The sequence below is a fragment of the Cololabis saira genome, chromosome 12 (assembly GCF_033807715.1).
Source record: "Cololabis saira isolate AMF1-May2022 chromosome 12, fColSai1.1, whole genome shotgun sequence".
Taxonomy (NCBI): Eukaryota; Metazoa; Chordata; class Actinopteri; order Beloniformes; family Belonidae; genus Cololabis; species Cololabis saira.
Genome location: NC_084598.1, coordinates 26123678 through 26150330, shown reverse-complemented (window position 1 = coordinate 26150330; position 26653 = coordinate 26123678). Strand labels below are relative to the sequence as shown.

At 38.7% G+C, this 26653-nt stretch overlaps 2 protein-coding genes across 2 annotated transcripts in view; one reads left to right on the top strand and one right to left on the bottom strand.

The window, feature by feature from the left end:
* stat6 (signal transducer and activator of transcription 6, interleukin-4 induced) overlaps nucleotides 1-21432 on the top strand; it is a 37925-nt gene extending 16493 nt beyond the window's left edge. Inside the window, exons 4-21 of the mRNA XM_061736226.1 lie at nucleotides 2347-2427; nucleotides 3104-3266; nucleotides 6850-6950; nucleotides 7132-7280; nucleotides 8811-8927; nucleotides 9208-9375; nucleotides 11846-11933; nucleotides 12019-12141; nucleotides 12341-12433; nucleotides 13575-13778; nucleotides 13855-13949; nucleotides 14085-14218; nucleotides 15823-15972; nucleotides 16080-16140; nucleotides 16252-16317; nucleotides 19559-19624; nucleotides 19971-20060; nucleotides 20176-21432. Of these exons, the coding sequence (XP_061592210.1) occupies nucleotides 2347-2427; nucleotides 3104-3266; nucleotides 6850-6950; nucleotides 7132-7280; nucleotides 8811-8927; nucleotides 9208-9375; nucleotides 11846-11933; nucleotides 12019-12141; nucleotides 12341-12433; nucleotides 13575-13778; nucleotides 13855-13949; nucleotides 14085-14218; nucleotides 15823-15972; nucleotides 16080-16140; nucleotides 16252-16317; nucleotides 19559-19624; nucleotides 19971-20060; nucleotides 20176-20233 (2007 nt within the window). The 3' untranslated portion in view covers nucleotides 20234-21432. The remainder of the gene's footprint in view (nucleotides 1-2346; nucleotides 2428-3103; nucleotides 3267-6849; nucleotides 6951-7131; nucleotides 7281-8810; nucleotides 8928-9207; nucleotides 9376-11845; nucleotides 11934-12018; nucleotides 12142-12340; nucleotides 12434-13574; nucleotides 13779-13854; nucleotides 13950-14084; nucleotides 14219-15822; nucleotides 15973-16079; nucleotides 16141-16251; nucleotides 16318-19558; nucleotides 19625-19970; nucleotides 20061-20175) is intronic.
* Nucleotides 20988-25957, bottom strand: mipa (major intrinsic protein of lens fiber a). The gene is made up of 4 exons (XM_061736227.1): nucleotides 25201-25957; nucleotides 24734-24898; nucleotides 24556-24636; nucleotides 20988-24453 (listed from the first exon to the last, which is right to left on the bottom strand). Exons 1-4 carry the CDS (start codon nucleotides 25558-25560, stop codon nucleotides 24268-24270), a joined length of 792 nt encoding a protein of 263 aa, XP_061592211.1. The 5' UTR covers nucleotides 25561-25957; the 3' UTR covers nucleotides 20988-24267.
* Nucleotides 25958-26653: the final 696 nt, after the last annotated feature.

Sequence of the window (26653 nt, the reverse complement as noted above, 5' to 3'; positions counted from 1 at the left end):
AGGGATTTGTTTAGATATATACAATTCAGAGATTACTATAACAAGGAAGTGAAGATGGAGCCTTCCCAAGAGATGAATTCAGTGATAAGTGTAATGCTGAGTGCATATAAACCTAACATCAAATGTACCAAAGTGATCTCCAGGTTTTATGAGAGTCTTATGGAATGCAAAGGGAATTCAACATTATATGTGAAATCAAAATGGGAAGAAGAATTGAATGTGGAAATTTCATCAGAAGAATGGTATGACATGTGTATATTCCAACATACTTCCACAAGCTCACACCAATGGAGAGTGTTTAATTGTAATTCGGTATTTTATAACGCCTAAGATCCAAAGTAAAAAAACATTAACATCTTATCCTTGTTGGAGACAATGTGGTACTTTAAATGCACATCATGCACATATTTTTTGGAATTGTGAAAAATTGGAATTTTTCTGGAATTATGTACATTCAGTTTTGACAAAAGTACTTGGATATGAGATTCCATTAACATGTACTGTCTTATATTTGTGTCATATTGCAACGGTAGTGCAGGCAGAGGATCACTGGTTGGTTAAGACACTCCTTACAGCTGCTAGGAAAACCATCACTAGAGCTTGGTATAAACCTGAATCGCCTACTTTTAAACAGTGGCTGGATATTATTAAAGAAATATCGACTATGGAAAGACTGGCCCATATCCTGAGTTTGAGGGAAGGGCTATTTGAGAAGAGATGGCAAAAGTGGACATTTTATCTACAGAAAGCAAGGATGCGGGCCTCTTTTTTTTTTTTTTTTTTTCCTCCTCTTTTCTTTTTATTGGATAGATTATTAATGTGCTAACCCACAAGTCTATGTTTGTTTTTCTATTTTTTATTTTTATTTGTTTTTTTGTTGCACGGTGAATATACAGATAATTTTTGTGATCTGGTGAAAATGTGCAGTTGTAAAAAAAAAACTGAAAATCTAATAAAAACAAAGTGACAAAAAAAAAGAAAGCGCGCTGCAAGAGGCGTCGGAGGCCACAGAGGCGTTGGAGGCGTTGGGAGCAGCACGTTGGAGGCTTCCAGAGCGTCAATTTGAAGTTGAGAGAATCTCAACTTTATGCAAATGAGGAGAGGCGACGCCGAGGCAGCGTCCAATCACAGACCGGGATTCCCAAAGCAAGAAGCCTCAATGCAGATTGTACTTTCATGTACACACAAACGTGCACTCATTCACATGCATACATGAGTATAGCTGTGCACTAACCCACTATTTAATCAGGAATTAATATATTTTATCTAGCAAACTGACATTTTTGCTAATTTGACTGCCGTTTTTACCTGAACTCTGCTCATGTGAAACATGTAACTGATGGTTGAGGGCTGTATGGTCCGAACTAAACTATTTTATTTGCTACATCGATACAACGCAAAATAATAAAAAAAAAAAGTGATTATTAATAACAAAACACAGTTTAAACAATATGACCAAAACCGCTACGACCCGGTGTGTCAGTGGTGTTCACCGCAGACAGACTGCAGCTTCACCGGGAGCAACGGCTCGCCAATGGTTGCTGTTGATCCGGGGACCAACCTTGTTAAGGAGAGCATCAAACTCACTCTTATCTATGCGGAAATAACGCCCGAAAATATAAAGAAGGCTTCCCAAAGTGTGATCCATGGTGAAATAGGAAACTGAAGATGTGCTCGCTATATATCGATATGTGTAGGCTATAGCCTATTGTTGCACGTCTCGTTGCTACGGGGTCACACAAGACAGCAGATACCGGGATCTGGGTAGAAATCTTTTATTTCTTTCTACCAGCAAAAGTTTGTCTCTTTTCAGAGGTTCTCCGTGCATCAGCACCGTCAGCAGAGCTGCACCTCCGCTCCGCTCTGCTTCCGTCCTCTCCCGTCTCCAGGTCCCGCACAATACTGAAATACACAGAGAGTGATTAGACACACCTGTGTACCGTCAGCTATTCCAGCCGCGTCACCTGTGCGCTACTCCCCCGCACTCCCTCTCTCCCCTGCAGACCCTGCCCCAATCCTGCACCCTGCCACACCTATGCACTTTGTTCGCTCCAGTTCTGCAGCGCAGCTTGAAAGCCCCGCCCACTGCAGGTGTCGACAGGCGCTGGCAAGCAGCGCGATGCCGGCGTCCTGAGCGACCACACACGACTTTCATGCACAGCAAGTGCTGACAAAACCAGTCACAAAAAATAGGGTTATGTATTGTGTTATGGACAATGTTGTTTTTGTCATGAGTTCTGCATTTTCTTGGCTGTAAGAATAGGTTTCGTTACTATAATTGAACAATACTAAGATGTGGATCTGTCTATTATTAGGAACTGATAGTTCACTCTCTTGCTCTTGCAGGTTATGTTTCAGCAGCAGCCTCTACAGTTTGCAGTCATGGTCAGGGACATTCTCAGGCAGGAGAGAGCTCTGATCACTGCGGTAAGATTTTTTTTCAACAAATTATTTAACTTGGCTAAAGCCCTCTGAAAGGTGAAGATCAAGTTCTAATCCCTAATCAGATTTACAAGTAGGGGTAATCAGAAATGCATTTGGCAATTTCAAAATAAATCCCTGCGTTTCAAGTAAAAGCCATTTACCAGATGGTAAATGGCTTTTTTTAGATGGGATGTGTGTTTTTGCCGCACTTAAAAGGCAGGCTTTGCACATATTTAAAAAAAAAAAAGAAAATAATAAGTTTTATTTGTAATTTGATTTTCAAACTTGTAAGTAGATGTGTTTTTAGTGAAAATCTGCTGTCAACAGGTAACAGGACCAGAATGAAATCTATCGTCTGGGAAAATTCAAAATAGACTTGGATCAATATTTATACACTGGTTACAAAGGAATCTCAATCTATCCCGTTCAGAACTCACTCTCTTAGAAAATTAGAAAAAAATGATTATTTTGATGTATTAAAGCTAGTCACGGTATATAGGCTACTTTATTTCTACAGTATATTCAGTGGTGCATTACAAACAAAAAACTGCTAAAATCCAATCCGGGTATAGCTATCCTACTTACACTTGTAACTGTTATCAGGTATAGACAACTATTACAACTATTTTGACACAGTTTCCATCAATTCACTTTCAAATGAATTTGTTTGTGTCTATAGAGCAACGTTCAGCCCTGCCAACCACAACAAAATAGAGACGTCAACATGCAGGAAGTTGACCATCTGGTACTGAAGGTCCTTGAGCTCCAGGAGATCCGAAAAAAAATGCACCAGCTGCAAGAAGAGCTCAACTGGGAGAGGCAGAACTATGAGAGTTTACCAGGTAAATACACCAAAGTTTTGAATTGAATTTGAATTTTTGAATTTTATTTCGAACATGTATATAAAAAGATATAAATAAAAATAAAATTAAAAAAATAAACAGTAACATTTTCATATTCACATATGTTCGAAAAAAAAATAAGTAGGAAGAAGTATACACTTTTTCCTAGTTCCTACCCCTTTATAACCCTATGAATTTACATTATTGTTATTATTATATCTACACAATATCCATATAAAGATAGTCTATATAAATACAACAAAAACATGCCTATTACTAAATAATTATCCATATAAGTATATAGAAAATATAAATATTACATAATTATGTCAATATATAGAAAATACAAATATTCTATAAATCTATATAATTATAAACTATATAAACTACCTAAATATCCCTATAAATATATATATGCTACATACCTAATAAATATATAACATATATTACATAATTATAACTATCCCTCTCAACATATAATATATACCACATAAATATCCACATAAATATCTAAACATATCTTAAGCAAGTATAATATACCATTTTTCCCTATTTTATTTGTTTCTCACACTCCTCGTTAACCCATTTCCTCTTCCTGTTTATAAATCATTTTTTGTATCTCTTTTTAAACAGATTTATGTTAGTACTTTTTTTCATTTCCTGCTCCAAACCCTTCCACAGAGTCACTCCACAGTTCGATATGCACATGCTTTTCATTGTTGTTCGTACTTTATGTTTTCTAAAATTTAGTTTGCCCCTTAGATTAGCCACTTTCTCTCTCTGTGAACATTCCTCTGATATTTTTTGGTAGTAGATTATTACTTGCTTTGACCATTATTACACTACACGCAACATTCAAATTATTATTATTATTTAATTCATACAAATGAATTAAATAAGAAGAACCAGACTGTGTTATTCATTTCAAATTAGATGAAACTTTAGCTTATTTAGCTAACTTACCCCAGACTTGAAATAATAATACTTCTGTCATTTAGCAGACGCTTTCATCCAAAGCAACTTAACCTGAGAGAACAAACATACGGGGAGCAATTAGGGTTAGGGGCCTTGCTCAGGGGCCCAAGGTGGTTCATCTTTGGTTGCCATTCTGGGGCTTGAACCTGGGACCTGCAGACCTAAGCCCTCCTCTGTAGCCAATAGACTACCACTCCCTATGGAAAAGGAATTCATTTATTTAAGTTAATCTTTCTGAAGGTTAACTCAGTTTCATTTTTTTTTTTGCTTTTCATTTATGAGCCCAACATTTTATTTTTAATTTGTTTTCACTCCTTTTTATTATGTATTTTAGAAAACTTTGAAAACGCACAAATTAGCTAAATTCAGAACTAAAAAATATTCAACGATGATATGAATGAATGTTACAAATTAATATCAACTTTAATGTATTTTTCTGTTAATATCTCGTGCTATTTTTATTCATCTCTTTAATGTGATTCTTTGAAAGGATGATTCCTTTCACATAAAAGAGTTATCACTAGTGTCACAAACAAATACCACAGGCTTTTGTGCATTTTCTGCTTACTTGGACAGCTTAACTTTTTTTGTCTTGTGTTATCACTCGACGGTATTTATGGAAAAACGACTCACTAAAGTGTTCAAAAAACCTTAATAGAATATCACATTAATTTTCGCCTTTTTAAAAGATTATTTTGGGCTTCAGGGGCCTTTATTTCAAAAGTGGCTAGACAGGAAACAGGTAGAGAGAGGGATGAAGACATACAGTATAGGGCGATGGAACTTGCGCCGCCTGCACAAGGGCAATAGCCTCTGCATATGGTGCGACCGCGCGACCCACTGTGATGTCTGGGACCCCAGTTAGTTTTAGTCTTATATAAATTTAAAGGGAGATCTCAATTTTTTGAAGTATGGTTGGGTGAGTCCTCATGGGTAGTAAGTGTCTCACCTGCAGTTTTGTGAACCTTGAAATTGAGTTTCAATGTACTGTATAAGGACTACTGGTTACCTGTCCAGGGTGTACCCCTGCCTGTCACCTGAGAAGCGCTGAGATGGGCTCCAGCAGATCCCTGTGAACCTAAATAGCAAAAAAATGGATACAGATAATGAATGGATGGGTGTGTAACTACTCATATCCTAATCTTATTTTTGTGTGGCCGTATAATGCTCATTTGCCACAATCTAATTGTAATCTCTGGTAGCTCTATTAGCTTTGCAGCCAGCATAACTCCAAAAGCTTGTAGTTAATTCAGGAGCAACAAAGATCAAAATCATGTCTGAAAACATGCAGAGTTGGCAGAGTCATATTCAGTCAAATTTTTCCTCACAATGGAAATCACTAAATGTGAAAATGACACAAAGGCCTATGTTTCAGTTGTTATGGTAACAGTCAACTGAACAGTACATATAACTGGAGCTTTTGCTGTAGCCTGAAGGCTTCTTGCAGTAAGACTAGGCTTTGAACTTATTAACTTTAACTTAAATAAAGTTTCTTGCAGAGAGTGATTACATATATTATCTATCTCACCGTCACTCCTCTGCTGGATCTATGCTTCTTGTTTTTTATAGGTTCCCTTGTGACTCTTAATACTGACAATTTCTTTTTATTTTTATCACACATATAATGTCATTAGGCTTTGTGCAGGGAATATAGACAAAAATCATCATGTAATATCACCATATCTACCGCAGCTACCATAATTATGCTGGTAAAGAGGTATAAATGACGACAAGAGGATATTTTTAATAGACCGCATATCCCTGCATTACTGAGATGTGCCTTCTCACAGGATTAAATGATCCATCTCTGTGTTCCCAGTAATTTTTAGAAATGATCACAGCTCCTGAGATAATTGTAGTTCCATTTAAACGGAGGCCACAAGACGATAATTCATCATCAAAGCACTGTAAATTTGTCAGCGAAGCATAAAATGTCCACCTTAATCTGAGCACATTTGTTTTTTGAAGCCATTGTAGGATTTGCACTGTTCCTTCATATAAAATAGTGATCATCCACTCATTTCCTATATCCACTCCACTTCTGTTCAAAGTCACAGAGATCTTGTAATAGTTGAAAGGAAAGTCACACCTGGGGCAGCGCAGCAGTCAATCTCAGGGACACACAGAGAAAACAACCTCCCACATTCACTCCTAGGACCAATTAGTAATCACCAGTAAAGCGGGGTACACAAATAAAGATTTTTTTCTCTGTAGTGGCCACACATATCAAGATTTTAAAAAAAAGTGCATTTATTGCACTGTGTTCTCCAATAATCTCAGCACATCACACACACAGGGATTCTGTCCCGCAGTCGGTCAAGAATCTTGTCCTCAGAGCTCGAAATCTCGCGTGATCGGATGTGATCTAAGAAAAACGAAACATAGTAACGGCCATAATGACCAGAAAACACAACATAGTGGAAGACACTGTGTTGCCAAATAGTCCTCATTCTGACAAAAATGACTCGGTACTTGCTTTCTTAACAAAGTTATCCTCTGTACAAGTACTTGCCACGGAGGACATTTTTATATAATTTGAGGAAATGCAGTAATCTACATCTCTGTGGAGTGGATTCATCATATACCATAATATTTGTTGGTTCAACAGGGTCATTCCAACCAAATGGACTAGATTCACCCAAGCCAGACATCCAGAGAGTCCAGACGAACATCCAAAATCTGGAGTTCAACTTGCAGGCTTTGTCCACGGTGAGCCAGTAACTTACGTGACAGTGCCAGCATTCCTGGTGCCTTAAGGGGAAGTTAGATTATTATTATCATTCTTATTTTTTTATTAGATTTCTGAATAAATTAAACCAATAAATATGAAAAGCACTGTGGAAAAATAGTGTACGTATTTGCTCAATAAACATGTATGCTGGTGTTGCAGAAGCGTTTCCAGGTGCTCAGGGAGTGTGTGGACTGTCTGGACAACTGTCAGACCAGATACATTAACAGACTGAAGGCGTGGAGGTGGGAGCAGCACAAGGCAATCATAGGGCATCCTTTTGACGACAACCTTAACCCCCTTCAGACCTGGTGAGGTGCAGCTCTCTCTGATCCAAGTGAAAAGAATGATTACACATAATATTTTCAATATTACACTTACGTAAATATGTTTTTAAGTGATGAGCCTCAGGTTAGTTCATTTCCTTCTATTCAGAGTTCTTGACCTTTCCAAGGCTTTTTACTCAAAATACTGTATTGCTACACTGTCACATGCCAACATGACTAAAATATGCAACAATGTCAGCCCACCCACTAAAGAAAGTTCTGACCTGATCAGATATATTCCTTCTGATAATCGATCAAAGGAGAGTTGTTGATGTTATTGTTGTTGTGTTTGGTGCAAAAACTGTAGAAACTTAAACTTAAAATAAGTTAAACAACAATGCTTTCTCTGAAAAGGATAAATCCGTTAGGGTTACTGCAAGAGTATGTCTGTTTGGATTTAAATGTAATTCTTTTTCATCACTGCTGACATTTCTGATATCAATTCGGATATGAATTATGTGTTAGCCCCCACTACCAACATGGATGGAATTGGTCCCATCTCTGCTCTAAAACATTTCTGTCAGGGATTTGTTTGTAGGACTCAAATGCAGGAATCTGAGCCAGCAAGTGATTCGAACCAAAAGTCCTTTAATTTAACGAAAAGAAAAACTTAACTAGCAAGGAAACAGATTTTCAAAATAAAAAAGGAAGTTAGCCAAACCTAAAACCCAACAGAAAGAAATGTATTTCGCATCAGTGTTACTTGACCCTTGTATGGTGTTCGAGGAATCCTCTTGAACTTTTATGTAACATTTTCCCAGCTTGATGTCCAATGGGACCCAGGTATGTTTCAAGCTGGAATAAATGCTTTGAGATGTTGCACAAGAATTGTCCAGATATGTCAGACCTACATTATTTTCTGGACTTCCTGGTGGATTCTAAGAAAACCGAATAATGACTGGGAAAAACATAAACGTCATATTCCTTTCAATTTCTTCTGAATTCTTTTACAATGTGTCTGGTGCAAAAGAAAATGAAGTCCAGTTTGAGAGCTACAATGACCTGGATGACTGAGAGTCATCCAGGTCATTGTAACTTGTAAAGGTCGGACACTACTCATGGGTAGTATCAAGGTATTTCCCTCAAGATACTGATCTCAAACGCATGCTGAATATTTTCGTCCACACTTGAATATCCCGTTGAAAGGACCCTTTCTCAATGATGAAGGAACCCTATAGTTTCATTACAATATTTTCAAGTACAAGTATTTGTCACATAAAAATTTAGTGGCATATTGATGTTTCGATTAAAGCAAGCCTTGTATTTTCTGTTGCGCATGCCTGTTCATGCTTGAATCTTAGTTAAAGCAAGCAAAATTCATAGTTTTCTTCTACAAAACAACTCATTGTCATTGGTTAAAGAGAGGGACGCAAGACTGTATCCATATTGGTCATATGGATATAGGGATCTATAATACTGTATATTTTGAAATAGGCTCTACAGGATTAAGTTTATCGCAGATGGATTGCTTGGATATTTGTGGTTTTACTTTATTATAAATGTACATTTTATTAGGTGTGAACAGCTACTCGGGATAAATGGAAATCTAAGACAGGAGTTGATGCTAATAGGAGAACGGATCTCAGACCTCCAGGAAAGGCTGGGAAAACTTCTGCAGGGTCTGATTGAAAGGTAACACAGACACTACCAGAGCTGCTAAACCACATTTCATTTTTCATGGTGATATTGTTGAACAATGATTTATACAATGACAATAAAAGTACATTCTATTATATTCTATTTTATTCTATTCTATTCTATTTGGAATTCACTTTATATTTAACCTTTTTACATAAGAAGGAATATAGGCAAAGATAAACAAATTTAAATCAAACACAATAGCCAATATTGAATACAATTTGTAAAAGGCAAAAGCCTTACCTCTCATGAGAATAATTTAATTCTCTTTCAGTTCCCTTGTTGTGGACAAGCAGCCCCCTCAGGTCATTAAGACTCAGTCAAAGTTCTCCACAACGGTGAGATATCTGCTGGGGGAGAAAGTAGCACCTGGGAAGCCTGTGGTGCTAAAGGCGCAAATTATTAACGAACTGCAGGCCAAGAACCTGGGCACTCTAACAAGGTAAGTTTTACATAGTATAAAAGAGGTTTATGCAATACACCATTCTTTTTTATATAAAGAGCCTTTAATGGATGCAAGCATTAAGGATCAGTTGTGTTTTATATAAGTAATAATAAAAAGTTTAAAAAACCCTGCAGGGTCTTAAAGGCAAATTGGTCGAAGGGGACATGCCGGATTAAGGACGATTCAAATGACTCATATGGTAGTGAAAAATCAAGACCTTGGTGTACTTCACCCGGACACAGTGCGTGGTCACAGCTCTCTCAGTTTGGAGCATCAGAGAGGAGTTCTGAATGGGGAGTTAACTAAGAGCCAGGCAGAATGAGGGCTAGAGACGAGTGAATGTTCACCATCCAAAACAACTCATGCTTCAGAAATCCCATAGAGATTTGTGTTATTTTCTAGTTACAGTACTATGACCCATGTTGTAACATAGAATAGAAAAATGTATCTAATGCAACATTCACTCAAAAGACTATAATGTACGAGTTTTGAGCTGTTTTAGTTGGTGATAGGAGTTGTTAGGCTAGACCCACATCAGAATTCCTCCATACAGTACTTCTCCAAACTAAGAGCACTGTGATCCCTGTGACCCCACTGTGAAGATATGGGTAAAACGCTAACTGTTCAAGTATATTACAAAACCTGAACTCAAAAAACACAAGACATTCCTGAAATCCATGTAAATAATTGAAAAGGGAGTATAATAAGTTTTGAAACTGAAAATTTTTTCATTTTGACTTTGATACTAGAATTATGTGAAACATGTACTGCTAAAAAAAATTTGGTGTTTTATCTCACTGCTAAATGTTTCCCTAAGGATTTTTTCAGCAGCAAGGGCAGGCTCTCTGTAGAGTCGTTGTGAGAATGGCTGCCCGGCACTCTTAAATGAATGAGGTTGTAGCTAGGTTGCTGGGAACACATGAGTAACAGCTGGAACTTAAAAGACAATTCCCGATGGGCTGAGTCGGAATTCAATTTAGAGCCAAGTCATGGCAAATGGGATAAACTTTTATCTGTTTAGGAATACATTATTCCTGGGAAGAAGGAACACAAGTTAATAACAAAGCGCATTTGTTTAGAGTTTGAGTAGAAAAGAACTTTAGGTTACTCAGAGTAGCATGAGTGAGATGTCTCACTGGCCTCGGGCGAAACGAGAAGAGGTGCTTATTTTGAATGACGTTGCATCGTAGCACAGGCTACTTATAGGATGGTGTCACGTCACCGGGATCACCAGCCAATCAGGATTGGAGTAATGAGATAAATGCCCCTCACGTATATTGAGGAATACATACAGTATGTATGTAATACGATGTCTCCCAAAGTGAGACATCGAAACGAATGCTATGAATGAGAACAGCTGGGGAGAGGTCTCCCAGCAGTCTAGGCTTATAACAGCAAAACTAAAAGATGTTTCTGGGATACTTGACCTATCCCTAATAAACTTGATCAAAAAGGAAGATCTTAAGCTTAATCTCAAAGGTAGAGAGGGTGTCTGTTTCCCAACCACAAACTGGCAGCTGGTTCCAGAGGAGAGGGGCCTGATAGCTGAAGGTTTTACCTCCCATTCTGCTTTTAGGAACTCTAGGAACCACAAGTAAACCTGCTGTCTGAGAGTGAAGTGCTCTGCTTGGAAAACATGGAACTTTGAGCTCTTAAATAAATTAAAGAGTCCGGTCATTAAGAGTTTTATATGTTAGGAGAAGAATTTTAAATTCTATTCTAGATGTTACAGGATGCCAATAACAAGAAGCTAAAACTGGAGATATATGATCTCTCCTGCTAGTTCTCGTCAGAATCCTGGCTTCAGCATTTAGGATAAGCTGGCAGTTTTGTAGAGAATGTTTATGACACCCCAATAATAATGAATCACAATTTTAAAAGAAAATGCATGGATCAGTTTTTTGCGTCAGTTTGAGACAGGAAGTTCCTAATTTCAGCAATATTACAAATGTCAAAAATAATTCCCAGGTTTCTAACTTTAGCACTAGAGGCCAAGGTAATGCCATAGCGAGTAGTTATATAGCTAGACAGTGTGTTCCTGTGTCTTTCAGGTCCAAATACAACAACTTCAGTTTCATCTGAATTTAGCCAGACAAGGTTTTGAGTCGTCCAGGTCTTCATGTCTTTAAGACATGCTTGAAGACTGGCCAACTGGTTAGCTTCCTCTGGTTTCAAGGACAAATATGACTGAACTGAGGTGAAGATTGGGATTGGGTTATCCCATTGTTGAAGTCTGAAAATAGATAAATCATTTTATCGTGTTAATAAATATATACACACATTTGGGACTTTTACCATCTTGACAAAAATGAGGAAGAGAAAGAAGAAGCCGATCTGCAGTAAGATTGCAAAAAAAAAAAGTGTGGGTGGCAGTTAATTCATTTTTAACTTTGTTTGGAGAACCTTGAATGAAGTTTAAAACTTCTTTTAAAAAAAGCTATAGCTGAGATTAAAACTTTTCTTGCAGTGAAAACGTTGGGGAACTGATAAACAACTCAGCCATCTTGGAGCACAACACAGCCACCAAGAGCACATGTGCCACCTTCAGAAACATGGTATGTGTTAGTCGTCACTGAGCATCTCCAATTTGATACATTTGAACCTTGTTAAGAAATTAAAAGTCATATTTTGATTCAACAGTCCATCAAGAAAATAAAGAGAGCAGACAGAAAAGGGTCGGAGTCTGTGACAGAGGAGAAATTTGCTCTCCTCTTTTCCGCAGAGATAAGCATCACAGGGTGTGACACTCCTTACAGGATACAGGTTTGGCCTTACACATTGTTCTTTATGCTCATTACATCCTACATCCTACATTCCTCTTGCAATTCACATTTAATACAGCTGTGACTGATACCTTGATCTATAATTTGTCAGTGTGCATCATAAATGCTTCCCACGGTGGAGAGTGAGTTTCAAACATGTGACTTCAGACACAACCACAAACCTCTGTCACTGATTACAGATGATCTCTCAGCCGGTGGTTGTCATTGTTCATGGCAGTCAAGACAACAACGCTTTGGCCACCATCATATGGGACTGTGCATTTTCTGAACCGGTAAATGTCAATTTATATTTCTCTATTTCATTCTTTACTTATTGTTGAGGCCAAAATTAATCTTGGTTAGTCTAAATATACTTTATTTACTTAATCCTTTAATTGAAAGAAGGTGTATATTAATTGGTTTGTGGGGGCATGGTGTTGTTTGTGTTGTATGTATTATGGACAGATAAGTTCAGAAGGAATCATTTTTTGTTTGTTTGTTGCCTTGTCTTCGCGTCCCTCCTTTCTTATGTCAGAGCTTCTGCAGTGATTTGATTAGTGATTAATGACACCTGCAGCTGAAGGGAAGAGAGTGAGAGTGGGAAGCGGGACAGTTTTTTGACCGCAAAGGGCAGATCGCAGAATTATACTAAGATGCTTTTTGTCTTTTGATGGATACTTTTTGTAACAGTATAATCTGCCGAAATGGTACGCTATTATTAAATTCCATCAACTTGGAAGAGACGCTGGATCCGCATCTGTCTTTTGTTTTTGACTGTGTTGACTCACTCAGTAGCGGCTCACAAAAGATGGAAAGAGAAGCCGCAACACTTGTGCTTGTTTTTATGTCCTATCACATTCCTTTGATGAATAATTGCTGTATTTCCTCCATTGTTGTTAGGAAATAGGAAGGAAAGGAAGAAAATACCAACTCAATACACAGAAGTGTTAATAACTCTTGGAATGAAAATCACTTCCTTGCATAGGGGAGCAATCACTGCTGTGATGGACCGAGGAGTGAAGGACACTCAGGCATAGGTTAAAAGTCCAAAAGGGTTTTTTTTTTTAATTTTTACCTAGGAAGATCACAAAAATTAACATGTTCAATAAGAAATGGGGCTGTAAAAGACGCTTGTATGACCATTTGGACAAATGCTTAGCGTAGATGCGTAGATGCAAAATGTTTGTGTGAAAGAGAGAGAGTGAGGTGTGTTGTTTGGTTGATTACAACTATTAAGAAATAGAAAAGATAAGAAACCAAGTGGATAGAAGCACATGTTTTTCCAGTCCATGTACTCACTGGAAAAACCTGAACAATTAAAATTAAAAAATTTTCAGCCAGCAGAAGCAAGTACTTTTTTCTCTTTTTGTCATACTTTTCCACTCATTGAATATCATTGTCCTTGTACGTAAGCATATTTGTTATTGTCAACAGGATCGAGTTCCCTTTGTGGTGCCAGACCGCGTGCCCTGGAGGTTGATGTGCAACACTCTCAACTGTAAATTCACCTCTGAGGTCCAGACGCAGCATAATCTAGACCAGTACAACCAACTCTTCTTGGCCCAGAAGATATTTGACAAACCTGACTTTACGGAGGACTTCAGCAACATGATGGTTTCATGGTCACAGTTTAATAAGGCACGTGACAGCGTGTGTTGTCTTGAACAGGCAAGCAGACAGTCATGCAAATCTAATGGTGCCTTTAACCTTACAGGAGGTTCTTCCCGGTCGAACATTCACGTTCTGGCAGTGGTTTGAAGGAGTGATGGATCTGACTAAAAAACATCTGAAGACCTACTGGAGTGAAGGGTGAGAGGATCCCGCTACTGTTTCAACAGGAAATGTTAGCAGCCTCCAATAGTCATTAATAAAGTTGGTACTCTTCTTTAGTTTTCATGTACATGTCGGAAATCTGACAAGTGTTTCCAATGTTTGTCTCACAAGGCTGATATTTGGGTTCATTGGAAAGCAACATCTACACCTGATTCTTAAAGACCGGCCCAATGGGACATTCCTCCTCCGCTTCAGTGACTCTGAGATTGGAGGCATCACCATCGCTTATGTCACTGCCGCTGGAAGTAAGTGTTAGTGTAGCAGGGAGGTTGCAATGTTTTTTATTCAGATTCTTATCCTGCTTGGTCTGTGGTGATACAAAAGTACAATTAAGTTAAAGTCAGTGTTAGAATGAACTAGAGGAAATTTCTTCATGCCTTTTACATGTTTTAACATGAAGTATTGCAGTGAAGAAGTACACCTACAATATACTTGTATATATATTTTAACTCCCTGGAGTTGATGGCTGCACCAGCGTGTCCAAATCACATGACTGATTTACAATAAGCTAAGAGCGGGACGCAGCCCCACTTAATCTCTTTCAAATTGTGTCAAACGTGTAGTCTTTAAACTATATACCAGTTTTTAAATCATGTCAATAGGCTAAGTAAAACCAGAGTTATTACAAATTATGTACACCATGCTCTTCACTGGACGTTGTCATCTCTTTAGATGTGTATTTGATGCAGCAAGAAATGGTAAATTGGGCCATACTCAGCAAACGCAAGAAAAAAATAAAAAACTGATACCATCTTTCCTATTCCTAAAAAATGCATAACATCAACCAATCAAAAACATAATAGGCAACGCATAGTATTTGGTTGCTGAGCAAATGCAGAAAGTTGCAGGAGTAAACAAGACAAGTGAGTTTTTAAACGCTGCCTCCAGGTGGATGACAGACGAGACACAGCCTGCAGATGAGGACTGTGACGTCACATCTGAATGTCTGTCTTGCTATGGACTGGAAATATTTTTTCTAGTGGAACAACCAATTTGTCTGGCATGTTCTTTTGATACCTGCTTTTTTGGGGGGAAATCCAAAAAAACGTAATAAGCTTTGCCTGTGTTTTAGAATAAAAATGTAACTTACAAAAATAGTTAGTTAAACATGTTTGTATTCACAGTAAAAAAAAAAATTTTACTCAGATTTATGTTTTTTTGTGATTTTCGGTCCAATGTGTTAATATGAAAAGATAACTGTAAATTCACACGTGTGAGGGTTTTGCTGAAAAAACATAATACCAAACACGGCAAGGTCAACAGCTTTTAAAGAGAAATATGGAGATAAAATCAAAAGTAGTCAAAAAACGGCCAGTTATATCCAGGACCCCAGAGTGTTAAAGACTTGATTACATTGCGGTATAAATAGGGTTTTAAATGTGGAGCAAAATTTGCAAGAAGGATGTGAATTTTTCAAACCTCCGGAGTCTCGCCTTCAGCAGAACGCACAGTGGGAGCAAGGAGCAGTCGGAGCTGGACCACAACCTCCCCGTAGCCTGCATTGACATACAGTACAATGTATGTTAACATGCAGAAGTCCGGTTGAAGGGGCGACAAGTTGCTTCCTGTGTTTTGTAATTATTTTTTTTTCACTATGCCCCTGCCCCCACAGATTAATCTCAGAACACTTATTTATTTAATGAAATAGTAGGAATTTTCAACCAACAAAATGCTTCCTGAAACAAGTATAACACTTTAAAATGGTAATAAAAATAAAACTTTGTTTAATAAATTATCCTTTTTTTTATATATATGTGTGTACCCTAATTCAAAACCATTTACTTTGCTCTCTGTCTCATCCAAACAGTTTTGCACTGATATTTCAGACATATTTTTTGTTTTATCCTAGATGGGGGACAAAGAATCCAGAACATCCAGCCTTTCACCAAGAGAGACCTTGAGATTCGTACCCTCGGCGACCGCATCAGGGATATCAACGAGATAACATATCTGTATCCCAACTTGCACAAACAAGATGTTTTCAAAAAATATTACTCAAGTAAAGCTCTACATAATTCCCAGCATAGACAATGTCAGGTTCATGCCTTTAAGTTTAAAGTGACTGTTGGTTAAGAAATTAAATTATTTCTTTCCTCTGGTTTGAAGCGTGTCCACATGCATCTGCTGGGGGCTACATACCTGTGACTCTCACAGCGAAAGTTGGCACGTAAGGAGCTATTTATGGCAAATTGTCTTTATTTTTGGTGGGAGTTCAAGTAAATTTAAGAACTGAAAAAATTGCTAACGTAAAAATATGTGCATGCTTTGGTATTCGCAGAGAAGCTACAAATCAAGCTGCCAATATGACGTCTCTTCCTGACAATAGTCTTGGTGGCTTCACAATGTAAGTGTCATTCTATTCCCCGTCCTCTAATGACCGTGTTCCTATCATTGTGTTATAATGGTCTGCATCAGCCAGAGACCAGCGATTGGCCGATCGAGGATTTCCGCAGGAACCTTAAAGATTACTACATTTGTTGAAAATGTCAGAATTCAGAATGTAAAAGGTTTTAATTCCACAGGCCTGTGTTTGAAAGGAAAGCATTAATGACGATTAGTGATACCAATCCATACAGCAAGCTCTATTTATTATTTTGGGAAGGTAGTAAGATAAAGTTGTGAGGTTTAATAAATGTAATCAACCCTGCATATTTCACACTAGCAGCTGGAGGAAACTCCAGCAGACCCCTGTGGCCACGAATAGGATTATACTGGGTTTAGACCAGGGTAAATGATGACATCATGACACAAGCTTATCATATCAGATACATAAGCTCTAAACAACTTCCCGAAATAAAATCTACAAGACTAATATAACATTCAGTGGGAATCTGAAATACTCAAATGTTTAGGAATTACTTAAAAAAATGTAGCAATTTTTTTTATTGATCTTTTTAGAAAAAACAACATATAATGATAATATGGATACATATAATCAAAGATGCATACTATACATTATACATTGTCCATTTTTTTTCTTTTTGCCAACACACAAAACCTAACCAGGCCCCTCACGAGGGAGGCCTAACTTAGGCACAGAGTCTCTGTACAGTTAAATAATAAATAAACAGATGAGTAACAAATGATCAATAGAGAAAAGTAATGAATGAACAAAAGTGGCATACAGAAAACAAAAACAGTGGTTAATGCAAATGCCTATCACTGATATCCCATTAAATGGAAATAATGAATTAAACGCAATGCATAAAATGCAACAAAAATACTAATACTAATAATAATAATAATAATAATAATAAATAAAATAAATGAAAAGAAAATTAAGGTAAGGGGGATCAGTCTGTGGGTAGAGTCTTCAACAAGTTAAAATAATCTATGAAGGACTGCCATTTATGAACACATTTAGCTGAGTTGCCTTTTACTGAATATAAAATGTACAAAAAATTTAGAATTGCACCGTTATTTGCATTAAATTAAAGGATAATGCTATACTGACAGCTATATGCTACTTCCTGCTGTTATTATTACTAGTAGTAGCAGTAGTAGTATTTGATTACGGTATTTTCACGACCATTCGGCACACCGTGTGGAAAGGCGCACCCTCAGTTCTGTGTGTCATTTTTGGATTTAAAACATACATACGGCGCACCGACCGGAAATGCCGGCTTTTGCAAAAGCCCGAACAACAGTCCCAGCAGAAACGTTAGCCCACGCATGATGTGTGAAAAAAACACCGGGTCGCCGTACATAGACCTGCCTCAGCCACTCGATCATCATCCCTTCATCCAGCCAGCCCTTTTCATTTGCCTTTATAATGACTCCGGCTGGAAAAGTCTCTTTAGGCAAAGTTTTTCTTTTAAAAATGACCATAGGCTGCAGTTTCTGTCCATCAGCATGGCAGGCAAGCACAACAGTAAATGACGACTTTTCATACCCCGTTGTGCGGATACCCCCCGCGCTGTTACCGTCCTCTCCACCGCGCTAGCCTACGGCGTAGGGTACGGCAGCGACGCGCACCCCCGTCCTCTCCACCGTGTGATTCACCGGGATGTCGAACGTGAGCGGCACCTCGTCCATGTTGGTTATGTGGCTGGGTTGGATGCGTTTGTCGGTGATGTTATCGGCTGGACAATGAGCGGAATCTCTCCATCTTTTCCATATAATCCGCCGGGCGCTGCTGCTGCACTGGCACCGTTTCATGAAGCGAAAGCACCAAGACTGACCTCCATGAAAATGTTCAATTTTAATTTCTTTTTGCTTTCAGTCGAATGGTGGCCGTTGAAACGCTCCTTCCACCCGCTCTGTGCTTCACCCCCCCCCCCTTTAACGTCTGTGGATGGTCTCTATCACGTCCGCAACTCACGGGTGCTTCACACGCCCCCTTCTCCCTTTACCGTTCTCATGGTTTCATTGGGCGCGAGGCACATTCTTTAAAAAAAAAAATAATTTTATGTGCGCCTAATGGTCGCGAAATTACGGTAATTTCCATCTCATCCAATGTTTGCCAGCTTTGTGATACCAATGACTGATCAAGTCTTTTAGTTACTTCTTCTGGATTATCTTGGCTGGTATCTAGCTGGTAAGAGGCATAACCTTGGCTAACTGCGCAGTAATCTGAAGCGCAGTCAACTTCACCCTTTACATGGTGGTGGCAGTACCATACTCTCGGGGTGTCTTGCTGGTAGTGTAACATTACCGAAAGGAGGACAGAGTCGAAGTTCTACATCATAACCTCATTTATGATTTTGATAGCTGAATTTTTTTCTCACTGAACAATGACTGAACAGAAATAAAAAAACTGGTTTTGAATAGGCAGGTGAAAATCAAGTCCAGACAACACCCCCAGACCTTTTCGATAAAAAAAAAAAAGATTTTGCCTATAATTGAAAGATGGGTCCATTTTAAGAAAACCACAGCTTAGTTGAAGTCCATGAATTTAGCTCAGAAGAGTGTTTAAGCCCGACCAGAAATCTCCCAGAAACATGGCAGAAACCTCTTTTTGATTTGTAGTTTGCTAAGGACCATTAAAACAAATATCAGATGTGATGAATTCATACTTTTTAGCCTTGGTGAGTATTTTTTTCTTAATTTCCAAAAATCCAGAATGGCCTCAAACTAATTTCGAAAGATTCTGGCTCTTTTTTCTTCTATTAAAGATGTCCATCAATTCACTCCAAAAAAGAGCTATTTAAATGCAAAGTTAATCGAATATCTAAAAAGAGTACGATTTCACACCAGAGCAGCAGACTGAGTACATGTGAGTATTTGTGTAAAGGCAGTTTTACATGTGTATAAATACTACAGTGGATACAGGTACTCTGCTTTGAGGTGAACACAAGAAACTGAAAGTTTACCTGAGGACTGAACCCTCACCCGACACCCAAAATCATGGTTGCTCTTTCCCGTTTTGGTATACATAATCACAACACATACTGTGTATGTATATACTTCATAAAATATGTAATAATATTTAGCAGGCTTTAAGAATTACTACTGGTCTTCTAGTTAAAATCACTTTTATATACTGTATTACAGTGTTTTGCTGTTTGTCAATGGCCTGTGACGGCAATGTTGCAACAGCTCAGGTTTTTTCTTCTAACTGAGATCTTTTTTTCACTTGTATGCAGAGATGCCACATGCCGTACTCCTGGCATGGCCCCTCTTCCCGACAGCCCTGGAAGTGATTTCTCCATGTACGTCTTACTGACACCACTTTTCAATATCGTCTACTCACTCTATCTTTCATGCAATGATCATAAAATCTTAACTTTCTCTAGCAAGAGAGAATGTGTGTTTGCAGCAAAATGGGAGTCAATGTTAGCACAGGGGACAATGGAGCTACGTCAGAACAAACCTTATAGACTTTATAGCCCTTTATAGACCCTTCTATTGATGCTGTGCAAACTGCAGTCAATTGACAAAGTATATATCTCCACTCTGATAAAAGGCCTCATCAGATTGCAAAGATATAGTGTTAAGTCTGGTTTAACAGTTTTAATGACTGTAATTGTCCTGATACAGCCCTGTCACGTCTTTCAGGTCTCAGATACAGGGACCGTTCGGCTCATTGGAGATTCCCTCTCAAATGATGAATAATCCAGCTAACTCTCCTGGCTTCCCTGAACACGAGTAGGTTTTTTCCTAATGCCTTTGCATGAAATTCATCATTCATGTTCTTTGGAATTTTCCCTGAAATATTTTCAAACTGTTTTGTGGTCATACTGTGCATGTGTTTTCCTTCTAGTCCTTCAAATAACACCACGGACATGGACTTGGACTTTTTTGAAGCTCTCAGTGCTTAGAAAAACTCTCCTACATGGTGTTTTCGTAGCACAAAGCAGACCTTGAGTAGAGAACGAAGCACAGCTCATCACATATGACTAATGCTTTGTTTGTCCAGATGTTTCTCCTTTGCACTTGCAACATCTACAGTTTAATCTCCTTTTAAAACTTGGACTTGGTGCATGGAACTGGTGCTACTTGAATACAGAAAATAAAGGCCAAAGTAAAGCTAAATCCCAACAGAATCCCTCCACGTCATTGGGCACTTCTTTCAGATCTGTCTCACGCGGTGACAGATTAATTCATGTCAACTTCTTTTGTTTACTTAGCTTATATCAACGTAAATAAGATAATTACTGTACAGTGACCTGTCATACCATATCTAAGCATTGTCTTCTGTGCTTATTGTATATTTTTGTTGGGTTTCTTTTTATTGTATTTTCCTGTTTTATATAATCTTCTTTAAAGTTTGGTGGGGCCTCAGTTATAGCATGTTCTGTATTTAACCTCATTAATACTCAATATTCATGGTAAATTAGTAAGGTGCAAGCATCCTTTGGTATAATGAGGATTAATAACGCATAAAACAACAATCTTATTCATTGCTGTGAACTTAATAATTATACCGCTCACATTGCAGCAGATTGTAGAGTTAATTAATGTTTTAAGGAAATGTATATTAACTGTCAACTGAAGACAAACTCATGTGTGTTTTTCATCCCATTACATGTATATTGGGGCTCTAGCAGCTTGATCTAAATCGGTAATAAAACGAAAGTTTTTCTTTTTCATTTTAATGCTCTAATGTACTCACACTCACACAAATCTTAAAAAAAGAAAAAAGTATGGGATTTAAATGATAAAACTGGTGCTGAAATCAGGCAAATGTACATTTTTAAACCTTGATCCTAAATTGTGACTCATAAATAAATTGATCCATGTTGATTTAACTGTGAATTTCTTTATTTTTGTTTTTTAAATTTTTCATTTAAACACCTAAACTAAAGTAGGTTTCTAAAGTAAGCTTTGCACCACCTGTCACCACCCTCAATGTGTGAATGGAATAATATAGCATGTTGGACGCTCCATGCATGCGTACTTGGATAATCTTTCATGTTTTACAGATGGATTTTCGGATCACATAGAGGCAACTACAGTACTACAAACCATGTAAAATGTTACTTTAGTTACAAATAAACTTTCAGTTTCTTTCAAATTGCTGAAGTATTTGTGTGAATTTCTTTAAAAAAATTGTTGGTCTTTTCAGATATCCCACCTCTGATTGCCAAATGTGGACACTAAACTATCTGTCACGCCACAAAAGAAAGCTGAAGGTTTGTTTATGTAAATAGTTTAGGAGTCAGAGGTGGTATTTGTTAAATGGCATGCAGGATTTGTCTGTGGCGCATAGGCAAATGTCCTGTCCAAATCTGAAAGAATGCAGACCAAAAAAAGAAAATGCAAACAGATTAATTCTTTTTTTTCTTTTTTTTACATATAAAATAATAAATAATTAACAATTTGATTGGAAGGTGTGCCTGTTAATAAAGGATGTCCATTGCATGAAAGCACACTGGCATGATTGGCATCACTTCCTTAATCCTTCAGCCAGAGAGGAGTAGTTGCGTAGCTCACATCTTATATTTCACTTCCTATTCATCCACTTTTCATCCAATTTCAAAAATCAACATTTTATTAAAAAAAGGAAAACTTTACACTGTACATCACAAAGCTTTTCCATTAAAAAACAAGTTCTAATTTCAACATGTCAATAAATTGTAATTTCTACTCAACCACTGCCAGGGAAATCACACTGAAAAAAAAAAGTTATTTAAGGAAGCAGAAAGAGAATCAGCTTACATGTGGTTCAAAAACTGCTCTGGTGAAATTTGTAAAAGGCTGTCTCCTTCTCCCTATCCCAGCAGCTGCAGATGTCCCCTCTTTAGAGCAGAACAGTGTTGCTGCCTCGCAAACAAAGGGAGGAGGTAGGGTGAAAGAAGGAGGGATGGAGAGGGGAGGGAACACAAGGCCATCTCAACTTCAGAGGTCATTCTCTCTTCTATCGGCTGCATGAAAATAAAGGTGTACATCTACTTCTGTTTCACTCCCAAAGAGCCACCCAGCTCAGAGCGGAACAAAGAAGGCACCAGGTGTTCACCAACACCAGCAAGAAGCCACCACACCTCGTGCACGCTTTTATTTTGAACTTTTAATTGAAGTACAGAGACTCTTCAGCCATGTCAAACATCACAATTCAACTAGAAAACGCTTGCTCTTTGTGACAGCTTATCAGATTTGCTTGCTTTGTTTTTTTCCCCCCATGTCAGGCACGCAGAAGTAAAAGCAAACCAGCTATCAGCTACACACCTGTACATGAATCTGCCATAAGCGCCGTTCCAAAGCTTTGAGGACAAGATTATATTAAAACGTCACTTAAAATGTAACCCTACACAAATAATGTTATCAAAGTTATCGAAATGTGAAGAAAGCCTACAGATGTTCCTTTTATAAACTCTGCAGAATGAGGACCGAGCTCAGAAAATGCTGGATGTTTTGTTTTACTTTAAAATAACTGTTAATGTGAGTAGGCCTCACAGTAGGTGAAAGCGACTGTATATCAATCCCAACTCGTCACATGATGATGTTTGCTCAGGAGCTGCGTCGTTTCTCAGTCAGCAAGGCCGCCCACCCCGAAGCGCCATTTTGGGACGCTTTGCTGTGGCAACATGGAAACGGCTAGTAAAGCCATAACCAAGTGCTACTTTTGACACTTAACAAAGTAGATAAAGTAGTAGTATAGCCCGGGAAGTCAAAAATGAAGGAATTGAAAACAATATAAGCCACAATCGGTCTCCAACACAAAGTCCCATGCTTGGGAGTCATGTGGCTACCGTCCACCGCCTCGCCCCTTCGACCATCCTGCGGTGAGTGTTAGCGGATGATGCTACAAAGAAGGCTGTTTAGATGCTGATAACGGAGTTACTTAGAAAGACCTGCCTTCTGGCAGCAGAAGGATAAATGATAATTATCATCATTGGAGCGGCCCTTGACCAAGCACCTGTATATGATGAGGTAGGAATGATAATGTGTTAAAACACAAAATGTAAACCATTTAAATCTGACTTTAAGCTATAACTCTGATGCAAAGTTATTTTCCTATTATATGAAAGGGGGATCTTTCTAAACATGAAATTATTGAACTTGTGTGTTGAACTTTTGCAGTATCAGTGAGGGTAAGAAAATGTTTCCCTAAAGAAAAAAAAAATCAAAAACACAGACAAAGGATTGTGGCAATGAAAATATGTAAATAAAAAACAATCTGTTAAAACAAGCACACAAGCATACACATGCACAAATACATGCAGGCACACCTGATCTCTGTCTTTCTCGCGCTCACTCTATCACACAAGCATGCACCAACACGTACAACTGGAAAAAAAAAAAAGAAAAAGAAAAAAAAAGCCAAATAAATACTGGTGAAATACAGTACTGACTCGTGAAACAAAACAAAGGGCGAGATCACACTGGATCAAAATGGAAAACCATGCAGAAGTCCACTGCTCTAATGTAGCTTCACTCCTAGCAGACTACAAAATAGGGAGAAAAAAACAGAAAGAGAGAGAGAAAGGGAAGTAAAGAGAGAAATAGCGGCCCCTGTCCTGAGCAGTTATAGCCACCTGATCAGCCAGGAATGACTGACTCCCCACACCACAAAACTGGGTGCTTCCTTCAGTGGCAAGTCTTCTTCTAACCCTCCATCTTCGTCCTGTATTCCGAGGGGAAAGAGGAGAGTGAAGGGTGGGTAGAGGTGAGATGAGGAAAGATGTTCAGGGCTTTGGGTGCCCCTTCACTGTGAACCAGTTGGTCCAGTTCTGGATGCAGAATGATGATAACAAGGGGGTTCAGGATCTACACTAGTATGTGTGGAGGCGGGGGAGGAGGTATGTGTGCAAAAACAGTGTGTAGGTTGAGGATGGACCAGGAACTGAGGGTGCAGAGTGAGGCATGACAGGTGCAGGATGGGGGGTCAGAAAGCCAATCTTCTTCTCCAGGCTTATAGGGCCTGTGTTTTGAGCTCGATGGGCTCTCCCCTGGTCTCCTGTTGGCCCTCGGCCTCTGGGGGGCGGGTTCCCTTCAGTGTGGCGAGCCTCTCAGAGAGACCACGCATACGTGGGAACAGCATGAAGTCGTACAGGAGGGCACCCAGGGCACCACCAATCATGGGACCAACCCAGTATACCTGGAAGAGCCAAAGATGAGTAGAGTGTTATTAAGTATGAGGATGCCAAATCATACATTTTTATTTTCTAATTCGGAGGGCAAAAATAATTACAGATCTTACCCAGTGGTTGACAAAATTCCTGACCAGGACAGCTGGGGCAAAGGACCTTGCAGGGTTCATTCCTGCTCCAGTGTAGTACATCTAAAGTATCAGACCAAACAAGTAGTTCAGTTCTAAAATGAACAAATACATTTTTTAAGAACAAATCCGAATATCTACATCCTAGATCGTCTCTTACCCCGAGAAGATGGCCCATGAGGACAGAGAAGCCAATGGCCAGAGCGGCAGAGCCCAAGCGTCCGTTGCGCCTCTCATCTGTCACAGCAAAGATGCAGATGACAAGCTGGAGGGTGAGGAAGATCTCCATCGTTGTGGCCATGCCCAGGCTGATGCCTGGTTGCAGCTATGAAGGAAAGAAAGAGCAGTGAAATCAATGATGCACACAAAAATTGAAAACACGCACACACACATGGCCTGAATTTTTCCCACAAATTAAAAATAAATAATTGCTTTTGTCTCATTGATGCATACCTATTTTTCCCCCCTGTCTTTAGTAATTTAAGGTAAATTTAACACACATTTTCCCTTTAATGCATAATTCATAGCATATAATCCTAATGTCAACATAGTTTGTTAGAATGGAACATTTGAAATACCGCAGCAAAAGCCAGCATGTCTACTAGTGAGTGTTTCAGGTACCCTTACCGTGTTCAGAGCCAGGTTTCCTCTCATGTTGGTGGGTGTGACCCCGTAAAGCACAGCAGCGCCAGCCAGTGCTCCGAGACACTGGGCCACGATGTAGAAGAAAGCCCGGAACAGCGACATCTGAGATCCGATCAGGTAGGCAAATGTAACAGCAGGGTTGATATGTCCTCCGCTGATGTGGCCGATGGACTGGATTAAGGTGGCAGCCGCCAGCCCAAAGCAGAAGGCAACATGAAGAACATTATGGGGCCCTGTGGTCCAGCGGAGGGCTGCCCCCAACCCAAAGAATACAAAGAACATGGTGCCATAGAACTCAGCGAACACCGCTCGCCAGAAAGACATTGACCTGAACTCCCACATGGCGGCACGAATTCAAAAAGCAACTTCTAAATAGAGGAGGGATGAAAAATCAACAGAAAAATTAACTAATCAACTAAAGGGAGAGGATGTGTCTCCAGAATAATGTCTTTGAAATAGAAAAATGAGAAAGTGAATGAAATAAAACTACCCTCAAACAGAAACTGCCTCTCTAAAGCTAAATGCTGCAACACATAAACTGCTCAACATGTAACTGTGAGTAAGGTAAATCTCCTCCTTGTTAATTCTGACCTCTGTCATAGAGAGCTCCTGAGTGGAGCAGTACGCCAGTCTCTGTGCATCTATATGCCAACCCTGCTGGTTGCTAGTCTACGAACATGGATGGACAAACGTTAAGCATGTCCTGCAGACATTCAGCCTCTTTATCAGAGCAGGGGGAGCTCAGAGGCCTTTTTATAACAGCTCGGGGCTGCTGCAGTGCCACCGCACTCAGGGGAGGGGTCAGTGCACAATACTACAAATAAAAACAAAGTCGTTTAACCCTTCTATTGCCTTGACCTCTAAAAACCTCTGAGAATCCAGACTTACAGTTTTTAAAGTGTAAAAGATCTAGAAAAAAAGTGACCCCGAAGTAAACTCAGTTCTGCAAGGAAGTTCCTTTTATATTGCATTTAGTAATTTCAAGGGTCACTCTTCAATGTATGGCCTGCGTACGAAAACAGAGTTTAGCATTATTGTTTTGCAAAATATTGATATTAAACTTTTTCCTCTGAGGATAGCCCTCATTTAAGGGGTTTAGCAAATCTGATTTAAATTTATGAAAATTAAAAAAACAAAAAAACAAAAAAAACCTTTTGGCACAACCAATGAAAAGATTGAAGTGCAGTAAAATGTTTAACTTGGTTATCAATCATACTGATATTTTCACAAGCACATATGCTGATATGCTTCAATAGTCAACATATTTATTTGCCATAATTTGTCTTGTTCCTTGTACTTGTAATGCACAGTTCACATTTTACTCAAATCTGTGGGCCACACAGCTCGAGCAATTTCTCAAATCATCCTCTTGTGCTTTGGATTGGTAGAAAATGGGTTTGTAGCGGCAGAACTGATTAGACACAGTTTTACATTG

Bases quoted from the DNA above. Each gene is read 5' to 3' on its own strand.
- mipa (XM_061736227.1), bottom strand. From the start codon at position 25,560: ATGTGGGAGTTCAGGTCAATGTCTTTCTGGCGAGCGGTGTTCGCTGAG. The intron at 24,637-24,733 runs GTAAGAGACGAT...CTGATACTTTAG, and splicing joins TCATGGGCCATCTTCTCGGG to ATGTACTACACTGGAGCAGG. The intron at 24,454-24,555 runs GTAAGATCTGTA...TGGCTCTTCCAG, and splicing joins GGAATTTTGTCAACCACTGG to GTATACTGGGTTGGTCCCAT.